The sequence below is a fragment of the Saccopteryx bilineata genome, chromosome 1, assembly GCF_036850765.1.
Source record: "Saccopteryx bilineata isolate mSacBil1 chromosome 1, mSacBil1_pri_phased_curated, whole genome shotgun sequence".
Classification (NCBI taxonomy): Eukaryota; Metazoa; Chordata; class Mammalia; order Chiroptera; family Emballonuridae; genus Saccopteryx; species Saccopteryx bilineata.
In genome coordinates, this window is record NC_089490.1 from 397,051,582 (window position 1) to 397,078,867 (window position 27,286).

General features: G+C 45.1%; 1 protein-coding gene across 1 annotated transcript; it reads left to right on the top strand.

Annotated features, from left to right (window-relative positions):
* The first annotated feature begins 6,101 nt into the window (after nucleotides 1–6,101).
* On the top strand, nucleotides 6,102–9,658 carry LOC136320898 (secretoglobin family 1D member 2-like). Its single transcript, XM_066254042.1, has 3 exons — nucleotides 6,102–6,190; nucleotides 8,232–8,419; nucleotides 9,525–9,658. Exons 1-3 carry the CDS (start codon nucleotides 6,136–6,138, stop codon nucleotides 9,558–9,560), a joined length of 279 nt encoding a protein of 92 aa, XP_066110139.1. The 5' UTR covers nucleotides 6,102–6,135; the 3' UTR covers nucleotides 9,561–9,658.
* The last annotated feature ends 17,628 nt before the right edge of the window (nucleotides 9,659–27,286 follow it).

Below are 27,286 nucleotides of genomic sequence, written 5' to 3' on the forward strand. Positions count from 1 at the left end.
TTCTCTCCCCACCACAGGCTTCCCTCTGCAGCTCACAGCCTGCAGGAGGAGGTCAGAGCCCCGTCAGGGGTCCAGGGGCTGTGGGCAGGTGTCCGTGGGAGCCGGAAGGAAGGGTGCAGCCACTCACAGGTGTCCCTGATGCCTCAGGGCCAGTGGTGGAATTCAAATAATTTAACAACTGGTTCTCTGTCCTAATGACTGTTTTAAGTACAAAAAAGGATATACTGAAAGTAGTTTATTATTTCATGCATTTAATGCTTAAATAAGAATTTAAAAAATTAAAAACTAGATTATAAGAAAGTGTTTTAAAATATTAATGAGAAAATATTAAATAACATCAGACAAAAACAATAAAACTGCTATTTAAGATATTTTTGTATTGCTTTTTGATTGGCATCCGCACTTGCAATTTTTTAACTTTTAAGTGAGCATGGTCGGCTGTGTGATTTGTCTTTAACCACCTTCTCACTGTAGGAGTAGAATCCCATTTCTTTACCTATAAACAGAATGAACATTACTAGGGCTCTCAGAATAAGCTGTTATGCAAATAATTGTTAAAAAAAAGTAAGGAATGTAAATTTGTGACTTTCACATTGGGCAGCTGCCCAGGTGACCACCTTAGATAGAACCCTGATTACAAGTGTCATTTTAACAACTGGTTTGCGAAACTCAACAAAAAATTAGGTATTTGCTCTACGGAACCTGTGAATGCCGGTTGAATCCCATAACTGCTCAGGGCATAAGTTTCATGACTCATCAGTGCACAATGGTGAGGGAAGTGATATTAACATGGCTCATGGAGTTTGTAAGGTGACGGACATGGTGTCTTGGGCACCAGCTGCACAGTTGCTACTTTGTATAAATATCAAACATATATATATATTTTGAAATCTCATGCTTCTTAAATGTATGAAGTAAGATGTGTGATAAACATATCTCTTAAGGAGCTGAATGAGGCCTGATGCTGATTTAATCTATCAATGGATAGTATTATTTTTTTATTAAAATGTGGCATTTTAGTCAGAAGTTTTATCCTTAGATGTCTTAATTCTGAAAGCAGTTGTCACATGAATGTGCAGATGCAGAAAGGATAAGGTTGTGGTAGTGACATCAAGCGATTAAAAGTATTCCTTTGGAGTATTGGCCAAAAATGTAATTGTATTCAATCATTCCAAATTGTTTCTACACTTGATCTTAGCCTAAGGGTAAAAAGTGATCAAAACCATTTTTAGTGACTTATTAGACATGGTGAATTAGATCCTTCCTTATGTTGTTCAAGCAAGGACACCAGGAACCAGTCTCCATAGGAAAAATGTGTGTGCCCCCAAATATTGTCTTCTTGTTGTTGTTTTTTTGGAGGCTAGAGTTGTATGTGTAGAGTCAGTATTAACTAGGAATGGACAGATGACGTGTACAGCATCTCTCTTGATCAAATGGAACAGAATGTTTATGACAGGGAAGTAGGACATGACAGCAAGTGTCACCAGAAGATACAGAAATTGTGAAACTATATACGAGGTCATCATGACCCAGAGGTGAGGCCTGAAATGTGTCCCTGTAGCAGGAAATGGCCGCAAGGGGACAATAACACCCAGACAACTAGATAGAGGAAGAACAATTTTTTAGTAGCTGGTGGAGCACGGGGGCTTAGTAGCACTAAAGCATGAACTCCCCAAAATTAGTTCCTTAGAGTCTAATATCCTTTACAGCTTTAGTTTTCATGTGACAAGTGCCTGATTTTTTTGAATTCTTTGTTTGCAAACCAACATGATTTTTGTGTCTCTAGGAGGGGAGAGGGTAAGTGAGGAGGTTAGTCTGTCTGTCCTTGACTACTCACATATCCCATTGCTCTTGCTGGTGCTCCAAATTCTTTTCAGGGAACTGATAAAAAAAAGGTTATAGCTATGAGTTGTTACTTTTCAGACTTTCTCAGTCAACAACCCTTCCTCCTTCAGTCTGAAACCCAGAGGTCACTGACTTGAGCATAAGATCACAGGTATTGCAGGACCCCTCTCCTGCATTCTTCTCGTTTCTCCCCTCTCAACAAACGCCACATACCTGCTAACCAGTTAGAGACTGAGCTAGAGTTTCCCTGCAATTTCAACAGCAGCCAAAGGACATGTGTCACCAGCACATTCTGCTGAGGACAGGAGTTCAGAGATCCTGTGTTTTGGGATGGAGAACATCTATCCCCACCCACTAACTTCATGGACCCTGAGCTCCAATATCCAGTAGTGAGGATAATAAAGTCCCGAGAACCTTCACATCAATGTGATCATAAAACAGTAAATTAAGTGCTTGGAAAGCAATGATCTTATTTTCCCTAGAGAAGCCCCGATGGAACCAGAGCCAATTCAGAAGCAGGTGGTGTTAGCTCCCAGGTAAACAGTTCCCACCTGGCAGAGTTGGTGAGATTCAGTCTGATATTTGCCCTTAAGGATAAGGTGATCTATCTGTTTGACTTGTTACTTATAGATTTCATAGTGTTGCATAATTGTAATAGCTGACATTTACTGCCAGATACAGTGCTGAGCATTTCCCTAAATTATTATATTTATCCTAACACAGACTCCATGATATCACCCTTGTTTACAGATGATGAAATTGAGGCAAAGAGGGTCAGTTTCTGCTGATGGCAATACAGGTAGAAAGTTCCAGAGCTCAGCTTGAATCCAAGTAGTCTGGTCCTAAAATTAAGAGTCTTTTTCACAACTCAATAAGGTAACACGTTCTTAATTTGAAAGAACCAAACAGCTGTTCACAATTCAAAGCAAGTGTAAAACTTCCTGGTTGGAATTCTGAAGGGGGAGGGATTGAAACTGCAGAGTGTCTGAGAATACAGGACTTCTTTACATTTTTTTAAATCGTATTTTTATTAATTTTAATGCAGTGACATTGATAAATCAGGGTACATATGTTCGAAAAAAACATTTCCAGATTATTTTGACATTTGATTATGCTGCATACCTCTCAAAGTCAAATCGTCCTCTGTCACCTTCTACCTGGTTTTCTTTGTGCCCCTCCCCTCTTCCCACACCCTCCCTCTCCTTCCTTGCCCCCTCCCCACCCCTCCACCCCACTCTCTGTTACCATCACATTCTTGTCATGTCTCTGAGTCTCATTTTTATGTCCCATCTTGCATGGGTTCATATAGTTCTTAGTTTTTTCTGATTTTCTTATTTCACTCCGTATAATGTTTTTTACCGTTTCTTCGGGAACACGTGTGAGCCTTGGTGTTTTTAGATCCCTTTTTGTATCAGTACATTTTATGATTTTGTCCTTCAAGGTTTGCATGTTCAAGTGTGTGGCCTTCAGTACATTTCTGTTGTTGCTAGAGTTCCGGTTACCATGGTGTCATGGTCTGTCCGCCACGCGGTGGTGCAGGTTACAGGCAAGGACAGATGTTCTCAGCTATATCGTGAACTTTCATTCATTCTGACAGTTTTTTCTGAGGATTATCCAATATTTCTCTGATAGTTAATCACCTACCCATGTATCATGACCAATTCATCAATTCATTATTTATCTTATGTTTCCATTTATTTGAAAAGAATGTTTTCAACGAAATGTTTTTCTTCTTTTTGTTTTTTTAGTGTTTATTTTCAAACAGTTTAAATTTCACAGCAATATTGAGCAGAAAGTACCCAGACATCCCATGTACCCTTATGTCCAGACACGCACAGCCTTCCCCAGCTCAGTGTCACAAGCCTCCTGGGACCTTTGTTCTCAGAAAGTGCAGTTGCTGGACTGTGTGCTAAGAGGACGTTTAGTTCTCAGGGAATGGGCCCCCCCAAAGTGGCTGCACCCTCTGCACTCCACCAGCAGTGAAGAAGAGTCTGTGCTCCCGTCCTGGGCAGCGCTCACTGCTGTCAGTCAGTGATCTAATTGAAAAGGAGAAGAAGATAAAAGAGTTGAACAGACAGATGAAGGAACTAGAATGAGTATCAACTAGAGTTCAATTGAGGCAGAACCTGAGCTGTGAGCAGCTGAGCTGGGGCTTCACTGTCACCACCTCGTCTGCATGTGACCCGTCCCCACTAGCAGACACCCCGACTGGGTAGCACTGGGTACTTTATCCTGCACATCAGTGCCTGAGCGCGACCTAGCGGCCTCCCAACTCTGCCAGTTTGAGCAAGTCTCCTACTTTCTGAAAGTTACCTGACTCAACTGTTAAGATGGCAAGTGTAATAGCTTATTGATTAGTAGCGATGCTCAAATATGATAAATTATGTTTGCACATTGACTTTAGGTAGAAATAAAAAAAACATTACTATTCTTTTAATTACTGCAGTTATTATCAACAAAGCTTTGTGTCCCAAAGCACCCGTATGCAGGGTGACGATGGTTGTTTGCAGCTCTAATCAGTTCACAGTTACCTTGATGACATTATTTTACTGAAAATTGTTCCCTCAGCACCAGGCCCCTTGGAACCAGCCTTCCATATTCTATTTTCATAAATCTGACTGCTCTAGAAACCTCATGAGCAGGAATCCCACATTACTGTCTTCTTGTGACTGGCTTATGTCATGTAGTGTACTGTCCCCCACGTTCACCCCGATGCAGCATGTGACGGATTTCCTGCCTTACCGTGGGGATAAGGGCAATATCCCATTATCTGTGTGCTCTGACTCTGTTTACCCACTCATCCGTCCTGGGCTGCTTCCAGCTCTTGGCCACTATGAATTGTGCTGCAATAAATGCGTGTGCAAGTAAGTGTTTGAGACCCTGCACATGTACTCAGAGCTGAGCTTGACCCGTCACACTGTAATTCTAGTTGTAATTTTTTGAGAGAATTTTAGATCCTTTTATTAGTGGCTGCACCATAATGCATCCATGTCAATATTCATATTTGTTGATTGTTTATTCCTTTCATTATTTTTTGGAAATAAATCATTTTGAAAATTCTAACTGACACTGACCTGAGATGGGAAACAGAGCAGGAAAGCCCGGGGGGCACAGTGTCCAGCTGGGTCTCTCCCACCCACCACCCGCCCCCAGGGCTCCCGGAGAAGAATGGGGACCCCCCTGACTCAGCCCGTCCTGCCTCCCCAGTCACACAGCCTCCCCTCCTCCACCAGGCCCTCCTGTGTTTCAGGGTGACACGAGCTTCTGGCTGACGGTGTCTTGTCTTCCTCCAGGCTGTTCCCTTGGGACCCCTTCTCCTAACATTTCCTATTGTCACAACTGTCCCCTTCCTGAGTGGCTCCCCAGAATGCTCCTCGGTAACCTGCTGTGTCCTAATGTCTTCTTCAGAACTGGCCATGCCTCCCCCATGTTTCTATGGAGCATCCAGTCATGGCTGGGGACAGGCAGAGCACAGGGCCTGTGGGCATTTGTATAGCTGGGAATCTGATGACCCAGACAGTGTGACCCTCCCCTAACTGACAAGTGAATCCGTCAATTAGAGGAGTATAGCATGTGATTTGAATTGTGATCTGTTTTGATATTTTTTTGAAACAGTAGAGTAAGAGTGAGATGCTGTTCTGATTTGATTTAAAATGTCACTTGATAGTTTGGATATGTTAGATTAAGTAGAAGTTAGGAGTTGGGAGGTAATCTTCCTCTTGTAACAGATTTCTTCAGGAACCCAACATCTCTAATGTCTTCACAAATGTCACCAGCCCACTGACCTTTCTCTCTCCACTGCCAAAGGAGCCCTGGCACAGCAGGCATCATCTCACACTAAAGATGCTCCCTAACCCACCTGAGTAGTTTGTTAATTCATAGTCCTGCACACCCAGGGGTACTTGCTGACCCTCGTCCTGTCCCAGCACCAGGCTGACAGAGATCAGCAAACCAGACACGGCCTGGAATTAAGGAGCCAAATCCCAGGGGCTTCCCGTCAATTACTGAGTATACATTTCTAAACCCACCCTCGATGTTGCTGCAAAGGAGATGTCAGGGTGCTAGCAATGCCTAGCTTTTTAAGTCATTTGATTCTGTGACACAGAAGCATGGCATCATTCCTCAGGGAGGAAGTTAGTGCTGGAAGCCAGACCTGGTGACCTGCCACATCCTTTGTGGGCAGGACCAGCGAGACTCACTGGGTACAAATAACCTCAGGCTCCGTAGGCTGCTGAGTCCAGCTCTTAGCTGCTCATTCTTGTTAAAGCTGAACTCAAAGCAAAGTCCACCATGAAGCCAGTGTTGTGTGTCCTGCTGGTCACTCTGGCGTTTTCCTGTTATGAGGGTGAGTATCATGTCTAATGTGAGTACCACCTGCCTCGTAATGTAATCTTCTGTATATGAGGTGACTTACAATAGCTGGGAGGTGAGCATATCAGAATCCTAACCCTTCCTGCCTCTTGTGGACTATTCACTATAGGCAGGGCTTGTTGTTTCAATGCACTTACTCAGACATCACGACAGGATTGTTTTAAAGGTTCTCCGTTGGAAGCCTCATCTTTGTCTGTGGACTACGTGTCAGAGCAGCATGATGTAATGTAACTCGGTTGTGAATCATGACTCTGTCACTCAGCAGCGCTGTGACCTTGAACAAATGCTTCATCTCTCCACGTCTCCTCTTGTCCTTGCTTTTTGCAGCTGCCGCCCAGAGTGGCTCTGACAGAGCAGTGAGATGCCGTGTGTCACAGGGCAGCTCCAGGTCCCATCAGATGTTCTGCTTCCCTGAGTCTTTTAGGTGCCGGTTGAGTCCACAGCCTGTGAACTTCCAGATTCAGACTCATACGATGTGCAGGCAGGAGGGGTTTTAGCAAAGTTCTCAGTTCAAGAAGAGCCAGTGCTGTCTGAATCTCCAAATGATCAATCTCCCCGTGGGCTCTGAGAACCGCAGCCCTCAGCCAGTTGACATGTGCTGCTCATTCTCTAGGCATCCAGCCAGGATTTGGAGATCTTGAGCCATTGTTAGGGTGGCAACTACTACTTTTCTGGGCTCATTCTGGCCATTCATCAAAAAAAAAAAAGTTTGGGAATGATATGGCAATCCTTCATGCACTGGATTCTGACTCAAGCCTTTGTTTCTTTTCTTTTCCTTCTGTATTTTTTTGAAGTGAAAGGTGGGGAGGTAGAGAGACAGACTCCCACATGCGCTGGACTGGAATCCACCGGGCATGTCCACCAGAGGGCAATGCTCAGCCCCTGTGGGGCTTTTCCCTCATTGCAACTGGAGCTCTCTAGTGCCTGAGGCAGAGGCCATGGAACAGTCCTCAGCACCTGGGCCAACTTTGCTCCAACGAAGCCTTGGTTGTGGGAGAAGAGAGAGATAGAGAGAATGGAAAGAAGACGGGTGGCGAAGCAGATGAGAACTTCTGAGTGCCTGGGCCTGGGATCACACCTGGGAATTCTGCATGCTAAGCCATGCTCTACCACTGAGCCAAATGACCTCAAGCCTTTGAGTCATTCTCTTTCATCTGTCTTTCTGAACCTCTTCCTATTTCTCTGTGTGGCCTCTGACCTGACCCTTTCACCATTTCTGCATAGCTTTTGTCTGATCTGGTAGATCATATCCTGATAGGGCACATTCTGGGATGCAGGTGGTTACAAAGACTTGGGGGAGGGGTGGAGAATCTAGACAAGAGAACGTGGTCACTTCAGGTGTCAGCACAATCCCAGTGGGTCAGTAGTAAGCCCCAGTCCCCACCTCCAACCTTCTCTAAGGAATTCTGTATATCAGTGCAGGACACAAGAGCCATCATGACATGTGCACAATTCCAGATGTGTGAAACTCATAGAGTCATTTTTTTCAGAAGCATTTCAATCTTCTTCATCCAATGACATAATCCTATAGCCTAATTTAGTTTCAAAGAAACATTTTCTAATATTAATAAATTTCCTCACTCCTCTCCAGATTTATTCTCCTTTCTCTGGCCTCTAGTAAGTTCTGACTATCATTCAGTTGAAAGACTCACTGATAACTTCTCCTTTCTCTCCATATCAAGACTAAAGAAGGTGTCACTGTACTGACAGGCAAACCTTAAGTTTTATAATCTAGGGAGTGTGAATTTCAACAAAGCAGGAGATCTGGAAAGTCGCAGGTGTACTTCACAAAGGATAAACCTGAACTAGGGATTGGACAACCAGCTTTCCAGACTGAGCTCTGTGAAGTGCTCTGTGATCTTGACAAGGTCACAACGTCCAGGATTTTGCACTGTCATTGCCAGTTAGGAGATGTGCCCATAAACCCTGCGAGGCTCTTGTACACTGTAAGGTACGGAGCCATAGGAAAATGTCAGTATATTACATCTATTGTTTTTCATTTTCTTCTACTCTAGCGAATGTACTAATCTGCCCAGCAGTTCTTTCTCATGTGAGGAGCTTATTTTTGGATTCTGACAGCGCTTTCAGTGAGGAAATTCAGAGATATGATGCACCTCCGGAAGCTGTAGTGGCCAACATGGAAGTGAAGAAGTGCATGGATCAGATTTCTTCTAAATACAAAAGGAAAATTCTCAGCTATGTGGTAATTTATTCTCCATTACATAGAGGCTGCTGCTCAGCAGCACAGCCAGGGCGGCGGTCAGGGTGCTGCTCTGGGGACACAGGGTGTGAAGGCAGCTGCTCCCCTGCTCACCTCTGATCGAGTGGCCCGTGCACACCAGCTCCATGATAACGTGACACCTGCTGAGCTGGACTAAGGCTGCACACAGCGCTGGGCATGTTCGTCCTTCTCAGGTCACCTCCCTGGGCACCGGGTTCCCCACAGTGTCCTGAGGAGAGGGACAGCCAGGCCCACAGGGTGTGATGGGGGGCCCCTCACCCAGTGGCACAGTCCCTGGGACTCTCACGGGAGGACTGGGAGGGAGAAGGGGACACAGCGAGAGGGAGAGAGCCGGCCCCGCCCTCTGTCAGGATGGAGTGGCGGCTGCTGGGGGCTCTGCCAGCTCTCACAGAGCCGAGGCCACCCCTGTCCCTCACACCACGTTTCCCGGCCAGGGGGCCCACGACCCTCCCTGTGTCCTCTGCAGCCCCATGTGGAGCTGAAACTCTTCAATCATGTCCTCATGGAGAGATCACACAGATGTAAAGATGTCTCTCAGCACGTCCACCATGGAATTAAGTCAGGTTTCACATAAATGTCCTCACTAGCTGCATTCTCAGTGTGGGGAAGTTTGTGTGCCGTGTAGGGAATGTCCACACCTAGAGGTGGGACTTCTGCAGGCAGAATGACCCACGTACCCACCATCTCTTCCCAGTCTCTCAGCCCTGTGTCCTCGTTTAGTGACAAATGGAGTCCCCATCCTTGGACTCAGAGAAAGGACACCGGGCTGCTCTGCCCAACTCCTGAGCCTCCTCCTCGCTCCACTAGAGACCCGCGCCCTTCTCTGGGGACACGCAGGGTTTATCTGCGGGGTGTGGACATGGTTCTCTCCTGACTCGCACGGTCTGTGCAGACTGGACCAGGACTATTGAATTCCCCACACGCACGGCTACCTGCCTGGTGCCTCCACTTCCCTTTGCTGGTTGCAGTTTCTTCCACATCTGGGTTGTGAACAACAGTCTGTGTTAACATGGCTTCTGCAGGGGCTTCATGACTGATGTTTCTTTTCTTTCTTTTTCTATTTCAGGTCCAAACGGAATATGCATGTAACGGAAGGATTTAACAATCTTCCATGCAAGTTCTTTGTTGTTCAATGATGACCTGATCTTTCCTGGACAATGTGAAGGTTTCAACGTCTTGCTTCAATAAATTTCTTTCCTGCACTTCGCTGCCTGTCTTGTTTTATCCAACAGTCTCTGACCTTGAGTTGGGGTGGTTTTCATCGCGCAGGGCCCTGGGGGTGGCGTCAGGAGTAATGTAGGGAAACCCTGTGTCCAGGTGTCATGGTGGCCTGAGTGTCAGGGACAAAAGTGTAAAATCTGTAACCTCTGCTGAAATCTCAGTGTCAGGAGGCCATGCTGGCTCTGGAACGTCGAGGGGAACATCTATCCCTGGTGCCTCCAGCTGAAGGCTGGTGACTGTCCTCGTCTGGTACCAACATCCCTCCTTTCTCTGCCCCATGAGGGGACATTGCTGTATTTTTTCTGTGTATGAGAATCTCCTGGTCTCTTTCATGGACAATGTGTGGGATGACATTTAGAGGTCACCAGAAAATTCAGTATCATCTCCTTAATTCAAAATCTGTAACTTTATCACATCTACAGAGTCCTTTTCCCACGGCACAGACATGACAGTCCCAGTCTCAGGTGTGGATCTGTTTGGGGACGGAATGAGCCTACTTGAGCTTCTCTGCCTGCTGACCCTAAGAGTCCACTGAGTGTGCCCCCTCCACGGTCTAGCCTCTCTTCGAACATCCTTTCGTACTCTGAAACACTAGAGCTCATGTGTTTCTGTTTGAAGGAAGAGTATTTGTTATTAGACATACACATTTTCTTTAAGTATCATTGGTATATTGTACATACTATTCTTTCCTTTGCACCCCTGCCTGGCCTTGCTTCTATAAACATTCTTGAGAAAATAGAAAATAAAAAGTAAGTGGTACCTACAATTATCAACTGTGTCCAAAACCTTTCAAATAAATGTGGTCACAGGGGGAACATGTCCATGGAAATTAGTCTGTATTTTCTGGAACGTCTTCTTGTTCATCCACATCTGTGCTCTGTGGACACAGGGTCAGGAGCTCTTGCCACAGCCTGAAATCATGCGGGGAGACAAGGCCCCCATCGGCGGATCATACAGGCCTGGCCTGACCCCGTCCTGGGTCCCCTCTGTCCCCATGTCCCTGCTCACCCATATGCTGTCCTCAGCCATCCTGTCTACGTGCCATTCACTCGTCATGACGCTGGGTCACAGCAATGCCCGTGGGCTCGTCCTGGTCCCTTTCCCTCTATGTTGTCCCAGCACAGGACAGCGAACAGCCTAGTCTGCAAAGCCTGTGTCCCGTCCCCTGCCTGGTGAAGCCTTCTCTGCCTCTCAGACCCTAAAGTAAACCTTCATACACAGTCACAGTGTGTGCATTAAACCCCACACACTCATACACACATATTTACACACATTGGAAACATGCCCAATAGGTGATGCACAGACACACCAGAGACATGCACAAGGAGACACGCACAAGGAGACACACACACACACACACACACACACAAGCAAGCAACTATCCCTCTGTTGTCACGTTATTCTTTTGTGATATATGAGTCCTGTCACTGAGAAGTTTGGGTCTACATTTGAGAAAAAGTTAAATTATAAAGAATAAATACTATCAATCAATGGTAATGTTGCTAAAATGCTTAAGAGTTTACAAACATAGAGACCCGAATGGGAAGCCATTGTCCCGGAGGGTTACAGGTTCTGTCTCACTTTGTCCTGTCAGGTGTTCAGGAAGGAGATAGAATGTTACCACCATCGGACGTGGGACAAAGGATGCCCCACCACTGGCCTCCAGCCTGGGTCTGAGTATTTTCAGCATCAACTGGGAAGATTTCAAAAGCAAGTGATGTGCAGGCTCCAGTCCAGGACCAACGTGAGTACCTCTGCGGGTAGAACCGTGCGGCCCCCATCCCCACCTCCCCTGCTGCGGGTGCAGCACCACGTGACTGTGGAGGCCGTGACAGCCCCTGAACTGGGGAGGACAGCCAGACTGTGCATGAGCCAGAGACTCCCAGCATCCCCACGGGGTCACCTGGAGACCTTTCCTTGGCCACTTCTCTAGCTCTGCAAGGCGGGCACGGCAGGGCATTTATCGGTATTACTGTGATAATAGTGACAGACTAGAGTCTCGGGCAGGAAAGTGTCTTCCCTGAGCTGCTGACGGGGCGAGAGGTGAGATATCTCATGATCACAAAGGCTGAGCCAGAGAGTACGGGCGAGTGAGGTTAATGGCTAGACCCTCAGTCCAGATAATTCTGGACAAGGATGGTGGTAAAATGTAGACTGAATATAACACAGGCCAGTGAATTTTGCACAGAATGTGATTAAAATTATAATTTTATGTTTGTAATTTATTTTCTTCTTTACCAAGCAAGAGGAGGGGAGATAGAGAGACAGACTCCTGCATGTGCCCCGACCAGGATACACACAGCACCCCAAAAGGGGCTGATGCTCTGTTCACTTTGGCCATGCTCAGAACTGAGCTACTTTTAGTGCCTGAGGTAGAAGCTGCATGGAACCATCCTCAGAACCCAGGGCCAGTGCACTCAGACCAATCAAGCCATGGCTGTGAGATAGGAAGGAAGAGAGAGAGAGAGAAAGAGAGGGAGGGGTGGTGAAGCAGATGGTTGATTCTCCTGTGTGCCCTAAGAATCAAACCTGGGTCATCCACATGCCACATGCATGCTCTACCACTGAGCAAACCGGCAAGGGCCTATGTTTGTATATTTTAGCAAAACACAGAAGAAGATTCCACAGAATCTCGCTCTCTGAGAGGCAGCGGAAAGAGACCTGCCCATGGGAACAGGTTCTGTATTTCAACCCTCAGGACACTCTCCCTGCGTTGCAGACACCTCCTGTCAGATCACGTCTGGTGTCAACTCTCTGTTTGTTTTGCCTCCTGGGAGTATCTTCCTTGAGGACCTCACCTATGTTTAGAAACTCTGCCTCAAATTCACAAACTAAGTTTACCAGCTACAGAGGATAGATCTGCAGAGTCTCTTGACTTTATCATTGCACCTCGAATCCTTCCCGGGACACGTGTCATCACTCTCTGCCTAGACTCTGCCCCTCAAATGTCTTTTATCTGCACCCTCCTAATCTTTGTGACAAGTTTAATAAACCAAGCCGAAGGCACTGGTTTGTCATATGTTTACTTAGAGCAACCTTTCAGTGGCTTTCCACTCGTATAATATGGCGGACAAAGTCTCCAATCAGTATAGAGTGTATTCTTGGATGTAGGACAACTAAAACTTCACCTGAAGTCAAAATTAACGCTCTTCATTCCTCCCGTCCTTTTAATTTTACTATGTGTCTCCCAGGCGCTAACCATCAATTTTGACAGATTGAGGGCATAAAAGTGGAGAGAGACAGAGAGCTAACAAGTTCTTAAAAGACATATAATCTTATGAAGAGATCAAATTCTCATGGCCAGACAGAAGTCTCTCATGTGGGACATGTCACGGGTCTTTAGAAACTGAAGATTGCTACAATATGTTGTTCCTTGTTGGTAACAGACATTTAAACTAAAATAAGAAATTTTGGGGACATAATAAATATGACAGCTAGACAACACCATAAAGGATTTAGAGGACAAACTCTGTGCTTGGGTGTGTGTGTGTGTGTGTGTGTGTGTGTGTAATAGAACAGAAATAAGAGAGGAAAGATGAGCCTGTCCAAACATCAATCCAAGAGTTCCAACTAATAAAAAATTTTACATGAGAGAAACTCTGCTGCAAGAAAACTATCAAGAAATACATCAAGAAAATGCCCCCACAGTAAAGACTATGAAATGAAACAGCTCACTCATTCCCCACATCAGAACACACTTTGTGATGTTTGCAAACATCACCTTAAAGCAGCGGTTCTCAACCTGTGGGTCGTGAACTCAGCGGGGCGCGAATGAACAAAACACAGGGGTCCCCTAAAGCCATCGGAAATACATATTTTATTTAAAAATGTATTGTATAATAAATATGTATTTTCCGATAGCTTTAGGCGACCCCTGTGTTTTGGTCATTTGACCACCGATGGGGTCGCGACCCACAGGTTGATAACTGCTACCTTAAAGGAAGGAGGTCCTTTCAAAAAGAAACACTAGGTCACCTGTCAGGATGGGGAATAAAAGTAGAATCAGCACCGACTGGAGGGCACAGAGGAACACTGAAAGTTCAGAGGTCTGGCCTGTACCTGTGCACAGACAGAATTCTGAGGCAGTCAGCTAGCATTTCAGCATGAACATAAACACATCTCAGAAGAGCAGCACATCTGCTGAAGTTTTATCTCCCATGAGGTTTTTCTCAGAAGGTAGGGGAGAATTTGCTCTACAGAAAGGACTGGATAAAGATAGACAAGGTAGGCAGCCCAGTGCACACAGGATATAACACAGGTGTTTGTAGATGAGCCGCAGAGAAGGGTAAAATGATATAATTTCACACATCAACACCATGAGATGCAGTGATCCCATCTGTGGGGAGGTGGAGATGGCATGGTGTGTATAAGACTGGGCAGTCATCTAGTGCTTCTCATTGGAAGTTGTTTTTCCATTTTTGAACAATTTTCTGACATCATTATTTTAAAATAAAAAATTTGAAAATCTAAAAAACTATCAGACAGAAATGACAACAAAGGATGACTAAAATTTGCAAGATCAAAATATGGTGAAAATGAGTTAAGATGTGGCACATCATTGAAGGCCACATAGCGACCTATGTGGCACCAAACTTAGGAGATTCTTGATGTATTTTGTTGAAAGAACTAGTGAATTTTCTGAAGGAATTGATTGTCATATTAAATGACAAGAGATAAGGCAGGGAACTGAAGAATAATGTTATATCAAGAATGAAATTCTACCTTAGAAATTAAAAGCCTTCAGACATTCAACAGAGAACAAAGCCCATGTGAGCTTGCATTCTCTTAGACTAGACTGTGAGCAGGGGAGGGCTGAGTGGATCCTGAAGGACAAAGTCAATGAGGGTGACAGAGAGGAGAGGGTGGGGGCCTCCAGGAGAGAAGACAAACCTGGCAAAGTCCCGACCTTAGAGATGAGCTCCATGCACTACAGGTCATACGTAACCTCTCTACTGATGCCATCGGTAAGCATGGTGGCTCCAAACTGTCCTCTAAGTGTAAGGCCACAGGGCGGTCCTCACCCTTTGCCACAAGGATGAATGCTGTCAAGGATGTCTCTCTGTGTGTCTCGGCTGCGACTTTAGTGTCATTGGAGGTTGAGGAGTTCTTTTCTGAGTAGGTGCCTTGGGTAGCTCAGGTTGTTTAGCAGCAAACATGGTCTTATCCATTTGATGCCAATGGCCACCACCCACCCCAGGGGACAGTAATATATCCCTGGGCAAGGACCAATGCCCACAACGTTGAATGCAAGGAGGGAGAAAATCAGCCATAGTAGAGAATCATGGTTCTAGTACTAGAAATGTGTATTAGATTTCCCTTATGCCCCTTGTAACACCCCTATGACCACACATTCAAGTTCTGGAGTCCAATAGTTAATAAGAAAACATGGGCATTAGTTGGAGAGAAATGAGTAACTGAATAGAGAAGATTTGGTGTATTAATCTAACAAGCCATATGGACTGTCGCATGTGTGTGCGAATTAAATATGTAACCACACATCTTGTAGAAATATCAAGCTGTGTAAGTTTTGGTTAATGAGTCAAAGAGAAATACCAGGAGGTGACAAGTGATATTGACTCAGCTTCCAAATCTGGCTCCCTGTTTCAAGTCATTAGATGGATCCGGTAAGAGATTGAGTCAAGGTAATATTTATTTCAGGGAACAGAGGGCTGAGGTGGTCCTGTGCCTGGATGTCAAGGCTCCCACTTCTTGTTTTCCTACCCTGGCCCTGCTGATGGGTGATCCCCCAGTTATCTCTAGGAAATTAAGTCTGTGGTGTTAGCACCATGATGTCAGCTTGATGTCTGGGTTTAGAGTTGGGGATGAGCCTTGCCTTTTAGAGTCTCTATTTTAAATGAATTAACTCCTTTTAAATAAACCCACTAATAAAACATGTTATATACTCAGAGAATTCTTTGTAGAATCGCAAACTGTCTCCAAAGACAGTAATAAAACAACTAATTAGACACCCACTGTATCCCAATTGTCACCCACAGTCCAGAAGGGCGCAGGTCATGCTCTCTAGGAGATGAACAGGGAGGAAAGAGCCATGAGGTCAGGTCCTCGTCACCAGGACACAGGTGAACACTGGAGCCATTGGGTCCCGGGAAGGTGAACCCAAAGATTCAAGGCCATGATCTGACACCAGCAGTGAGTTCTCTCTTTGGTGTGTTATTGGGAGTAAATAGTTTCAACTAAAAGGCACCCAGGCAGTGACAGTGGAGAAGACTTCACATGGAGCAAAGGCCTTGAGTAGAACACCATGGGGCTTGCACAGAAATCTACCTGGAGGTCACATAGAGCTGCTGTGCAGATCAAGGTTACTGGAATCCACTTGACTCATAAAGTAAAGTCCATAAGGGTTAAACTAAGGAGATCAGTAGAGTTGAGAGCTCTCTGATCCCACAACACCTACCTCCCCACCCATCTCTGCTACCCACTAGCTGTGTGGCTATGATCAAGTCACTTGAGTTCTTCTGTCGCATTGCCTATAGCTGGACAGAGATGATATGTCTACCTCATGGGGAGGGAGACCACACATCAGTTTGCTCAGAGGAATCAGTCTGTGCTGCTGCTGTGACATTCCGTCCATTTAGTGACGGACCTTCTACATCAATTTCATCTACTGACATGGCCATTGCTACAGATAAATAAATTTGAGGGTTCCTACAGCTCTGACTCTTTGGTTTCTACACACAGAGCACAGACTGGTGGGTTCTGGAGGATTTCCACAGTCCTTTCCTGGCCCAGTGCCAGGTGTGTCTGATAATTCGTTCCTTCATCCCGGGGAGAAATCAAGGTGGCCTCCTGGAGAATAAAAGGAGGAATTCTGGGCACTGGGTTCCAAACTGAGATCCTTCTTTCCTCCCACACTGCAGGGACCAGCCAGAGCCGCTGCCGGGACCATGAAGCTGCTCCCAGTCCTCGTGCTCGCTGCCCTCCCCTTTACTGCTACGCAGGTGAGTCCGCACGGGGCGGGGCTCGGGGGGCTTGTTGTCAGGGCCGCTGTGGGAGATCTCTGCTCCCCTCACCCCTGGACAGGATGTCTCATTTCTCTAGTTTATAGGTGTGTGTGTGTGTGTGTGTGTGTGTGTGTGTGTGTGTGTGTGTAACAAGGAAGCAGTGTGTGAGGGCTTAAAGAATCCCCAGATCCTGAGTTACTGTCCGAGGACTCAGACCATTCCCCACCATCTTTCTGAATGGACGTGCAGCTGGGATGTGGGAGAAGGACAAGCATCACGGCTGCTCAACACGGAGTTCATGCCTCTGTGACTGAGCAGCTTTTGCACACTTTCATCCCAGGTTCTGGCTGCACACGTGTGAGCCAGGTCATCAATCAGGCTATTGACCCTCAAGTGAGCAAGGATCGATACATAGAAAATTTCAGAGAGTTCATATCAGATGCAGAAGCAGAAGAGCCCATAAGACAAGAGAAGCAGTGCTTTCTCCAGCAAAGTGAAGGAACTCTGACAAATGCCCAAGTGATGGTGTAAGTTTGGCTTCTCCTTAACTGCTTTTATACCACTTCACAGAAACAGACAATGTCAAAGTTGGTTAGTAATTTCTTCAAAGCTAGTGTTGTTCACAGTTTATTTTATTTCAGTGAATTTAATTGTTAGCGAGTGTGAATACTTTGACATCTGTAAAGCCATCCAAGCTGGTGTTGGGGAGCCTGTGCACTTTGTGGAGTCTCCAGTGAGTGATTACTGGAAATGTGAGAGGGAAAAGGGTGTTTGGATAAAGGCTTCCCTTCCCTCAGTACAGCGGTGTGCAGGGGAGGGAGGTGAGGAAATGGGAGGTGTTAAGTGTGGAGAGTTGATCATTAGCTGATCACAAGGTCTAGGACAGTGGACCCCAACCCCCGGGCCGCAGACCGGTACCTGTCTGTGGGCCATTTGGTACCAGTTTGCAGAGAAAGAATAAATAACTTACATTATTTGTTTTATTTATATTTAAGTCTGAACAATGTTTTATTTTTAAAAAATGACCAGATTCCCTCTGTTACATCCATCTATGACTCACTCTTGATGCTTGTCTCTTAAGTTCGACAATTATATTTAAAAATACCACAGTTTTTACCCCAGTCGCATAATTTTTTTTTTTCATTTTTTTTTTTTTTCATTTTTCTGAAGCTGGAAACAGGGAGAGACAGTCAGACAGACTCCCGCATACGCCCCACCGGGATCCACCCGGCACGCCCACCAGGGGCGAAGCTCTGCCCCCCAGGGGGCGATGCTCTGCCCATCCTGGGCGTCGCCATATTGCGACCAGAGCCACTCTAGCGCCTGAGGCAGAGGCCACAGAGCCATGCCCAGCGCCCGGGCCATCTTTGCTCCAATGGAGCCTTGGCTGCAGGAGGGGAAGAGAGAGACAGAGAGGAAAGCGCGGCGGAGGGGTGGAGAAGCAAACGGGCGCTTCTCCTATGTGCCCTGGCCGGGAATCGAACCCGGGTCCTCCGCACGCTAGGCTGACGCCAGTCGCATAATTTTATTTTGTCATTTATACATCCCACCCTAAAGGCTTGTCTGTAAAAATATTTTCTTACATTAAATCGGTCCGTGACCCAAGAAAGGTTGGGGACCACTGGTCTAGCAGATTGCTGGGTGAATATTCTTACCACAACTAGTCTGTATGTTTAAATTGCAGAGATAGGTGTTAGGTGTATTTATTATGATTAAAACTTAAAAAATCTTAACAACCTCTTCCATCGAAGATGAGGAGAACTATTTAAAAAGAAAACACTAAATCAGACTAATCTGTAAGAGTGAACATCTGGAAAGTTTAGTAGCCTAATAAAGGATAGGGTGTGGGCATCTGTCCATTTGCTCTAGTTCTTAACATGCAGGCCATGCAGGAACTCAAACTGCACACTGCCTCGTGTTTGGGCTGAGGTACTGAAAACTGACAACACAGTGTGTTTATTGGGTAAGTTCTTGAAGAAGAGGAAACATGCAGGGAAAATCAGCAAAGGGATCCCCGCTGGGGAAGTGCTGGAAGCACCGGCCCCTCTGGCATCAGCAGAGGTCTCCTGAGCAGGAAGATACAGCACAGAATTCCGATGTTCTTCCACCACCAGATGTTACTTCCACCACCAGCTCTCTGCCGCTGGGTGTGGACCAATCTGGGGATAAGATAGAGGAAATGCTTGTTTTTTAGGATTGTCCTTTGTTAGAAGAACTGACATGTAAGCGATGACTGTTTTTGTTTTCCAGGATGCAATATACAATAGTGTTTGGTGAAAGGCATATTAACTTTGCCCCAGACCTTTGGCTCAGACTACAGGGAATGATCAGAAACCGACTGACGATGAGTAGAAACCACGACTTAGCATCCTTTTCTGTCTTTTGATCTACAGACTGCAAGACAATTGTTGAAACCTCATATACATTTTCCCTTCAATAAAGCCTGTGCGCACACGCCTGTACACAGTTCTCATCACAGAACTCATGAATGGAGGGTTGAGAATCAGAAAGGCACTCTGTCCCTCAGCATCTGCTGCCTGTCATGGACCCGGTGCATTGAAAAGCGATGCGCTCTCCTCATCATCCCGCCTTCCTGGTCCATCTGAGCACTGTGGGCTCCCAGGTCTTGTGGCTGCGTCTGCTCAGCTTCCTGTCCCGGATCCACTGCTGTCCCCATGACCATGCCATACCCTGCTGACCACTCAGACTCCTCTCTGGGTGCTCTCTGTCCCTGACCAGAGGTGCAGGGAGGGGACTGAGCCAGTGAGAGAGGTGAATCAGGCAAAGCAGGGCTGAATCCTGTCTTGATTGGAAAATTAATGTGTGACCTCAATTTTGAATTTTAAGAATATTTCATTACAATTTATTTACTCGATTATGAATATCATTGGTCCTTCCTTCAACTGTGTGACTGTCCCTGGTCATGTCCCTGCAGGGGGCATTGTGGTCCACCCGTTCATTCCCACAGTGACCAACCAGCAGTGAGGTTGGAATTCCCTGGAAAAGAAGCAAAGTGAGTGATTTTAACTCGGACTCAGCTCTCCTCACTGTGGCCCGTCCCCACTATCCTGACACCAGGGGTGGGTGATGATTGCCCTCTGCTCACACCAGCACGGGTCCCTCTCACCCAGCCTGAGCCCTGACCTCTTCTCAGGACAATTCAGCTCCCCCAGGGCTGGCTTCCACCAGCCATAACCCAAACAAGGAATGAGGTAGACAATATCTTTTGGTCCCACAAAAGTGTTACAATGTCTTTTAAAATGTTAACTAAAAGCAAATATAGTGATAATGAATATGCACCAATGAACCTCTGTGTGTATATGCATCTTTATATTGATGCCTTTACATGTTATTTAACATGTTTTTACGAAGAAGTGGATACAAGTACCAAAGACTCAATAAGTCATATGAAGAATTCCTCCCATTTCTTCAAATCACCTCCAGCCCCTGACACCATTAGTTCCCGGCAAAAAGGCCCTTTACCTGGACCTATCATTTACATTTTATTTGTTTTATACATATGTGCATACATGTGCACACACACACACACACACACTTATTAAGAACTCATGGGCCATGCTCATTTCTGGTTCTCTAAGGCATTTACAGAAGTTTGCATTTGCTCAGATGAGCCCTGGGCCATCTGGGAGGAGCCTGTCCTGGTCATGCTGCAGTGGGCGTGTCCACTGAGAAGGAGAAGGCCCCGTTGGGGAGTCTCAAGGGGAGATAGAGCTGCAGTCACTGGATTCCAGTTGCCCACTCAGACTGGATACCAGCTTGAAAGGGAGGAAAGGCCTAAGGATTCTGAGCAATGGCAGCTCTGAGGAGGGACGGGAGCAGGAGGCAGAGTCATAGGTGAAGCCTGATTGGGTGGCCGGGATGCCCCTGCCTTTGGAACTCTGCAAATTGCTCACTCTGGCCCCAGCGGCCTCAGCACAGCCCTGAGCTGCCTCGGGGGAGGGAGGGCTCATTTACGTGCTCCTGTGTGTCCCAGGTGCACCTCTCATCTGATGACACAGTTGGAGGTGTCAGTAGAGGACATTTGTCTGTGTTCCTAAGAAGAGTCGGTATGAATGATGGCGATTGTGCCGACAACACCAGTGAGTGCCTGCGGGCCAGGCCCACCAGTGTGCGGGCAGGGATGCTGGTGACAGGGCGGGGCAGAGCTGATCCAGAGACCCCCTGCTAAGGGTTAGGGTGAGGTCCCCAGCAGCCTATGTGTGCGCAAGAGCCACGCATGTGTCATTGCGTCTCTCTAAAATCCTGGTGTTAGTCAATCACCAAGGAAGAATTTTAGGTTTGCAGATAGTTTATTGCAAGAACTGAAATATTTCTTTTATCATGGGTATTTTTATTTTAAGTTTCCCTCATTCTTAATTGAGAAGTTGTTAATTAAAAGAAAATTTAATCATGGTAAAGGCACATAACATAAATGTCACTCTTCTCTGCACTTTAAATGTACAGTTTCGGCCTGACCAGGCAGTGGCACAGTGGATAGAGCATCGGACTGAGATGCGGAGGACCCAGGTTCGAGACCTCGAGGTTGCCAGCTTCAGCACTGGCTCATCTGATTTAAGCAAGGTTCACTAGCTCTGACCCAAGGTCATTGGATTGAGCAAGGGGTTACTCGGTGTGCTGAAGGCAAGTGGTCAAGGCACATGTGAGAAAGCAATCAATGAACAACTAAGGTGTTGCAACAAAAAACTAATGATTGATGCTTCTCATCTCTTTCCATTCCTGCCTGCCTGTCCCCGTCTATCCCACACTCTCTCTCTCTATCCCTCTAAAAAATAAAAATAAAAAAGTACAGTTTTGTCGGGTTAGGAACATTTACTCTGCAGAGCAACCAATCTGGACCTTTTCATCACCTAATGTGCAGGTCTATACCCTTAGCATCTCCTGTTTTCTCACCACCCTCCACCACAAGCTACATTTCTACCTTCTGTTCTTAGAGATGTTTTACTCTACAAAATACAACAATTGTCTTTTTATGACTGGCTTATTTCTTTTATCATACTTCCTCAAGGTTTATCCATGTAGTCAGAAACCCCGGGTCTGAAGAATATAGTGATAGACACATATCTTTGTGCTGTGGCAATATCGCCAAATCGTTACCCGGGGACGTTGTGAATGGAACATTAGGGTAGGGAATGCCTGCTGATAAACTAAACAGTCTCTGTTATAAACAACAGGAGTAGCTCATTGTTAAACTACTGATGTGGTTTTCATCAATGACATCACCTGTGGCGGAGTCACAACCATGGTTTCCAGTTACAACGCATGGGACTGTAATAAATTAATGGTCATGAAGTTCAGGAACTACAGGTTCTACAAATATTAGGAACAACTTATAGTAAAAAATTTGAAAATTTAAATAAAATGAGCACAAATTTCTTAGATTTACTTAAGAAAACCTACAAATTTTAGATATATAAAAATATGGATTTGTTAATTAAAACCTCACAAAGCATATTGTAGGCTACTTTAAAACAATTTTGTGAAGAAAATATTGAATACAAAAAACTTTTAGGATATTCAAAGGTTCGATGTCTTGCTCTAACACCTGCTATAAAGCCTGTTCTACAATTATTTGGGCCTCTCTGTTCATATTTTTCAAGTTTAGACAGATGTCCTAAAATTCTGCAATCATTTTTCAATAATAAAATATCTGAGATATTAATGTATTTTGTACATAATCAGGCATCTGTTTTTCACAAAACAATTCAAAAGCTTGAAGGTGAACACATTTCAGCTAAAGAAGTTAGTCTTATTGTGAATGACTTTATCCTTCAATATAAATTTTGTTTATCAAAGAAGTGCAAAGTTTTTACCAGACATGTTTTCAATATATCAAAGAATAGTCTGAAACAAACATCACAGGAAATAACAGTTTTCAATGGTGTTTTTTTTTTACTTCTTTGCAAGTATATTGGACAGATATTGAATCTTGTCTTGAGTTTTCATCTAAAGAGATACAAACATCAAAATAGACAATTGTCTCTTTGAAGAAATGAGAAGACTGAATGTATATTGAAATTCTGAAAAATTAATACTATGAAAAAAATAAAAACATCATATTTGATAAAAGATGGGTGGAAATATTCAGCAATTTCAAAAATGAACATATTCCATGTGGGAATTTATTTATTCTTGTTCAATTGACATTGTGCTGCCCTGAAACTAATACCATAGTTGAAACAGTATTTTCAGTTGCTAATAATTTTTGGACAAGTGAGAAATCAAGATTGAATGTTGATACTCTAGCTGCAGCACTTGCCGTAAAATTCAGTATGAAGGATATTTCTTGTTCAGATATTTCCAATATATTGTTACAGGATGATACATTGACAAAAAATATTCATTCAGTGAAAAAGTACTCATGTAGATAATATTACCTTTTTTCTTAAATTATTATTAAAAATCAATAGGCATGTAATCATAATTACAATATAAAATATTACAAATGTTTTTATTATGCATATGTCATATTATAGTGTATTATGATTGCAGTGAATAAAATGTTTCTTTTATTTGTGAAAATGTTTTCTTCAATTTATGTTTGTCCTCCTTTTCATTGTAAAAACGTTGGTCACTTTACCCAACGTTGGTCACTTACCCAAGGGTAAGGTGGCTCCAAGCCCTGCGCTCACTTCTCTGTAGCTGCCCTTCTCCTAGAACCCCGCCCCCTCGCATCCACCCTGCTTTGGTTGCTCAGCAACACTGGCAGACACCTGGTTTTCATACTTCAGCTTAGATTTTCCACCTGCTCTTAGAGGCAGTGTCGGTCTCATACAAGCTGTGCCGGCATTGGCCATAGGGGGCGTTTGCACGGTTTCTTTACCTGGCGCTTGATGTTTTTCATAAGGTTGGAAATTTCTCATGAATTATTTCTTCAAATATTTATTAACCGCTAAGTTATTTCCTTTGTGCTTTCTAATTATTCATACGACCTTTTAAACTGATCATGGGGAAGGTGTGGCACAATCAGGTCCACCGTGGGACTGGCACACAGGAGGAAACATCCAGAGAGATTTTCTCAGACTGAACAGGCTGTAAGGTCTGCACCCCCAGGCGGCACCACTTCCAGTAGAATCTGGGGTCGCCCTGAATGCGTCCAGTCTACCCTTTGTCACCAGGGGTTGTCTTAAGCTGTGTTTTGGATGCAGTGACCAAAGTGACTCAAAACGACAGGTTCACTGGCATTGGTCCTAGTTCAGAAGAACTGACCAGCTCTGCTCTTCTTGTTAAAGGGGGCTCTTCGCAGTCACGCCGGGTGCGTTTAATGGCTGTTTCTTCCGACATCACACCCACGGAGCAGCAGAGGAGATTTAGAGCAACATAGGCAGATGAAGCGAAACAGAAACGATTTTGAGCCCACGGTACAGCGTGCCCACGGAGGGCACAGGTAACAGAGTGGCGGATAGAGGGAGCATTGGTGCTGGGGAAGGACGAGGGAGGAAAATGTGGAGCACGGAGCTGGGAGGAGTGAGGATGACCCCAAAGTGCCTTATTTGCAGAGGAATGCCGGCCCCTGGATTTAGCGTTCCTGTTCAGGGGAGAATCTGATAGGACACGTTGCTCACTGTCGCACAGACATAAAATCAGTTAATTCCTGTTCTTCTCTTGTAAATAAAGAAGAGTTTCCATTTACTGGCACTTAGAAAAACTCAATGACACTCTTAAGCAGACCTAGTCCATAGACCCCCAGTTGGAAAATCGGATCCACATTCCAAACCCAGATGTTCCTGAACAGTCTGCCTGCCTCTTCCCTGTCTGTCTTGGGAAGGCGTCAGGAAACCAGCCGTGGTGTGCTATCCACAGACCCAGTCCAACCTGGTTTTCTCCCTAAAATGGTATTGAAACCATTTCACTGCTACAGAGATCTTTATCTCTGTCATTATATCCAATATAGGAAATTCAGGTTTCTCAGTAAAGAAACAAATTTCGAAAAGAGATGTATTAGCTTAAAAAGTAACCCATAAAGAAACATCCGTTTGCCACCACAAGGTCATGACCAACCAAAGCCCCTGACCACAGTGACAATCAGCACACTGCCGAAGACGGAATTGGCAGAACAGACTGACCATGAGTGTAGTCTCTGCCCATCCTCCTTTGAAGTCCCCACTGCCACCAATAAAACCCAACACAACGATGTTCATACAACAAAAGAACAGAGCGCTGAACTCAGCAGTGTGGGGGGAAATAAAGTGATGAGAAGTGTTTTCCCACAGAGAGCAGGCAGGTGGGTTAAAACCTACTGAGAACTGAATCCAGAGGAAGTGAGGTACAAGTGCGGGCTGGAACAAAGCCCTTCAGAGAGGGCAGATTTCTGGGCAAAGGAGGAATTGGGGTTAGGGGAGGATTTGAATAATTGTTGGAGAAGCGAGTGGCATGGGGTGTGAGTAGAAGTACTCCAGCAGCACCAGGCAGCTACGTCACCCCCAATTCTCTCTGTTCCCTGAACAGGGGTCGGCAAACTCATTAGTCAACAGAGCCAAATATCAACAATACAAAGACTGAAATTTCTTTTGAGAGCCAAATTTTTTAAACTTAAACTATATAGTTAGGTACATTCCTTATTGAGGTAGCGCCCGCACGTGGTATTTTGTGGAAAAGCCACACTCAAGTGGCCAAAGAGACCTAGGTGGCTCCCGAGCTGCGGATTGCTGACCAGGGCTTTAAGACGTGGTGTTTCACCACAGAAGACAGAAGTGAAAGGTTGTACAACCAACTTCCTTTAGGTAAAATAAGTTACAGGTCAGCTGGTGACAGCAAAATTACACCACCTCTGCTCTTTGGCAATGTTTCTGAAGTCTGGGTCATAGAGTCGATCACGTACGTTTGAAGATCCAGCGTATTTGTTCAGAGAATGTAAAACACTGGACCGTGTGTTGATATTAAACTTTTTCTCTAACTGACCTTCAGTGTGTCCCATAGTCCTGACCATGATGGGGCCTCTCTATTCCCTTTGTGATTCTGCAGGTTATGCGTTTTCGTGCATGTAATCGAGTTAGCTGTACATAGTGTTTTCTAGTGTTTATCAGTTTGTGTCCAGTAAGGAAAGAGAAAACTGCCTAGGTCTGTTGAGCAGGTAGAATTTCATCCAGGAATTGGTGATAAAGGTGTTTGCAGGGCTGGAGAAGCAAGATAGAGAATCCTCAGCAGCTGGAGCTAACTTTGCTCGAACCATTTAAGCCATGGATGAAGGAAGGGAAGAGAGAGAGAGATGGAGGGTGAGTGATGGAGAAGCAGATGGTTGCTTCTCCTGTGTGCCCTGAGTGGGAATCAAACCATGGGTTTCCACACACCAGGCTGATGCTCTACCACTGAGCCAACTAGCCAGGGCAAGTCATTGTAATTCATTCTTCTTATTCTCTCTCTTTCTTCCTCTTCTTTTTTTCTTCTTCTCCACCTTCTCCTCCTCCTCCTTCTTCTTTTTCTTCTAAACTTTTATGAGGTTCAGTCAAAACAACAACATATGCCTGCAAGCAGGATCTTGAATGCTTCCTATAAAGACTATTCTTGTTCATGGCCAGTTGGAGGCCATTTATTGGATCCTTACAAGAGTTACAGCAGGTAGTTTGTGGCCCACAACCTGATAAAGAAATTACATTAACTTGAAAATAAATAGTCTTGAGGATGCTACATTTTTAGCTCACCCCAATCCCTGTCCATCTCAGAAATTTTGAGGTTATTTGACCTCTTTTGCCAGGGAGTTCTTCCAAAATTTATAAAATAACTCTCTTCAACCTGGTTGGATGCCACAGGGCGACTGCTTCCAACCCCGGGCTAACAACAAGAACAAGCCTCTCATTTTAATTCGTCGTCTGTGGCACATAAATGCCACTTACCTAGGTGTTTGCAGTGGACTCAATTCCCTTGTCTGGGAGGTTCCTTAGATGGGTTGTGACTTGTTGGCCTCAGGTTTCTTGTTCACTTGCCCGGCTGACTTACAATGAGGACCACGTGCCTCAAGGATAAACCAGCGCAGCTACTGACTGTGGGGAGGATCAGGAAGGGTTGTTAGTTCCTGGCCGTCACAGCTGTGAGGCAGTTCTCTCTGGGGATTTATGTAATGTCAGTTCCTTGGGAAGAACAGATGTGTTGACAAAAACCTCACCTTGATCTGGTGCTTGACTCCTGCTGAAATGGAACTTAGGATGCAGAGAATCAGTGAATCAGTGACCCTCAAGTGTCTCCTTCCTGTGGATGACATCCCTGGGGTACCACCTGGAAATCTCATGGGCTCATGACAATGTCATCCGTGCTGTGACGGCCTCAGTTATGCGAATGCAGCCAGCATGTTCACTGGGACAGTGAGAAGGCTTTCGCGAACACTAGTTCTGCTCACTGTAGTTTTCTTAGTTTTGTTTTTGTGCTGCATTTATTCATGACTATGCCAGAGCTCTGGACCTGGGCAGGGATATAAAGTTGTAATTTGATGACTAAGGCTTTGCATACTAATTGGAAATTTTGTCCCATGGTTGAAACTATTGTCCAGTTATTCTTGAGCAGAATTCCCCAGAAGAGACTGCATAACAAAGTAAATGGAGGATCTGGACAAAGTTTACAGGTGTTCTTCTAGTGTATACATTATTTCTATAAGTTTGAAGTTATTTCTATGCAGAAAGTTAAAAACTGTGTT

Bases quoted from the DNA above. Each gene is read 5' to 3' on its own strand.
- LOC136320898 (XM_066254042.1), top strand. From the start codon at position 6,136: ATGAAGCCAGTGTTGTGTGTCCTGCTGGTCACTCTGGCGTTTTCCTGT. The intron at 6,191-8,231 runs GTGAGTATCATG...CTTCTACTCTAG, and splicing joins GGCGTTTTCCTGTTATGAGG to CGAATGTACTAATCTGCCCA. The intron at 8,420-9,524 runs GTAATTTATTCT...TTTCTATTTCAG, and splicing joins GGAAAATTCTCAGCTATGTG to GTCCAAACGGAATATGCATG.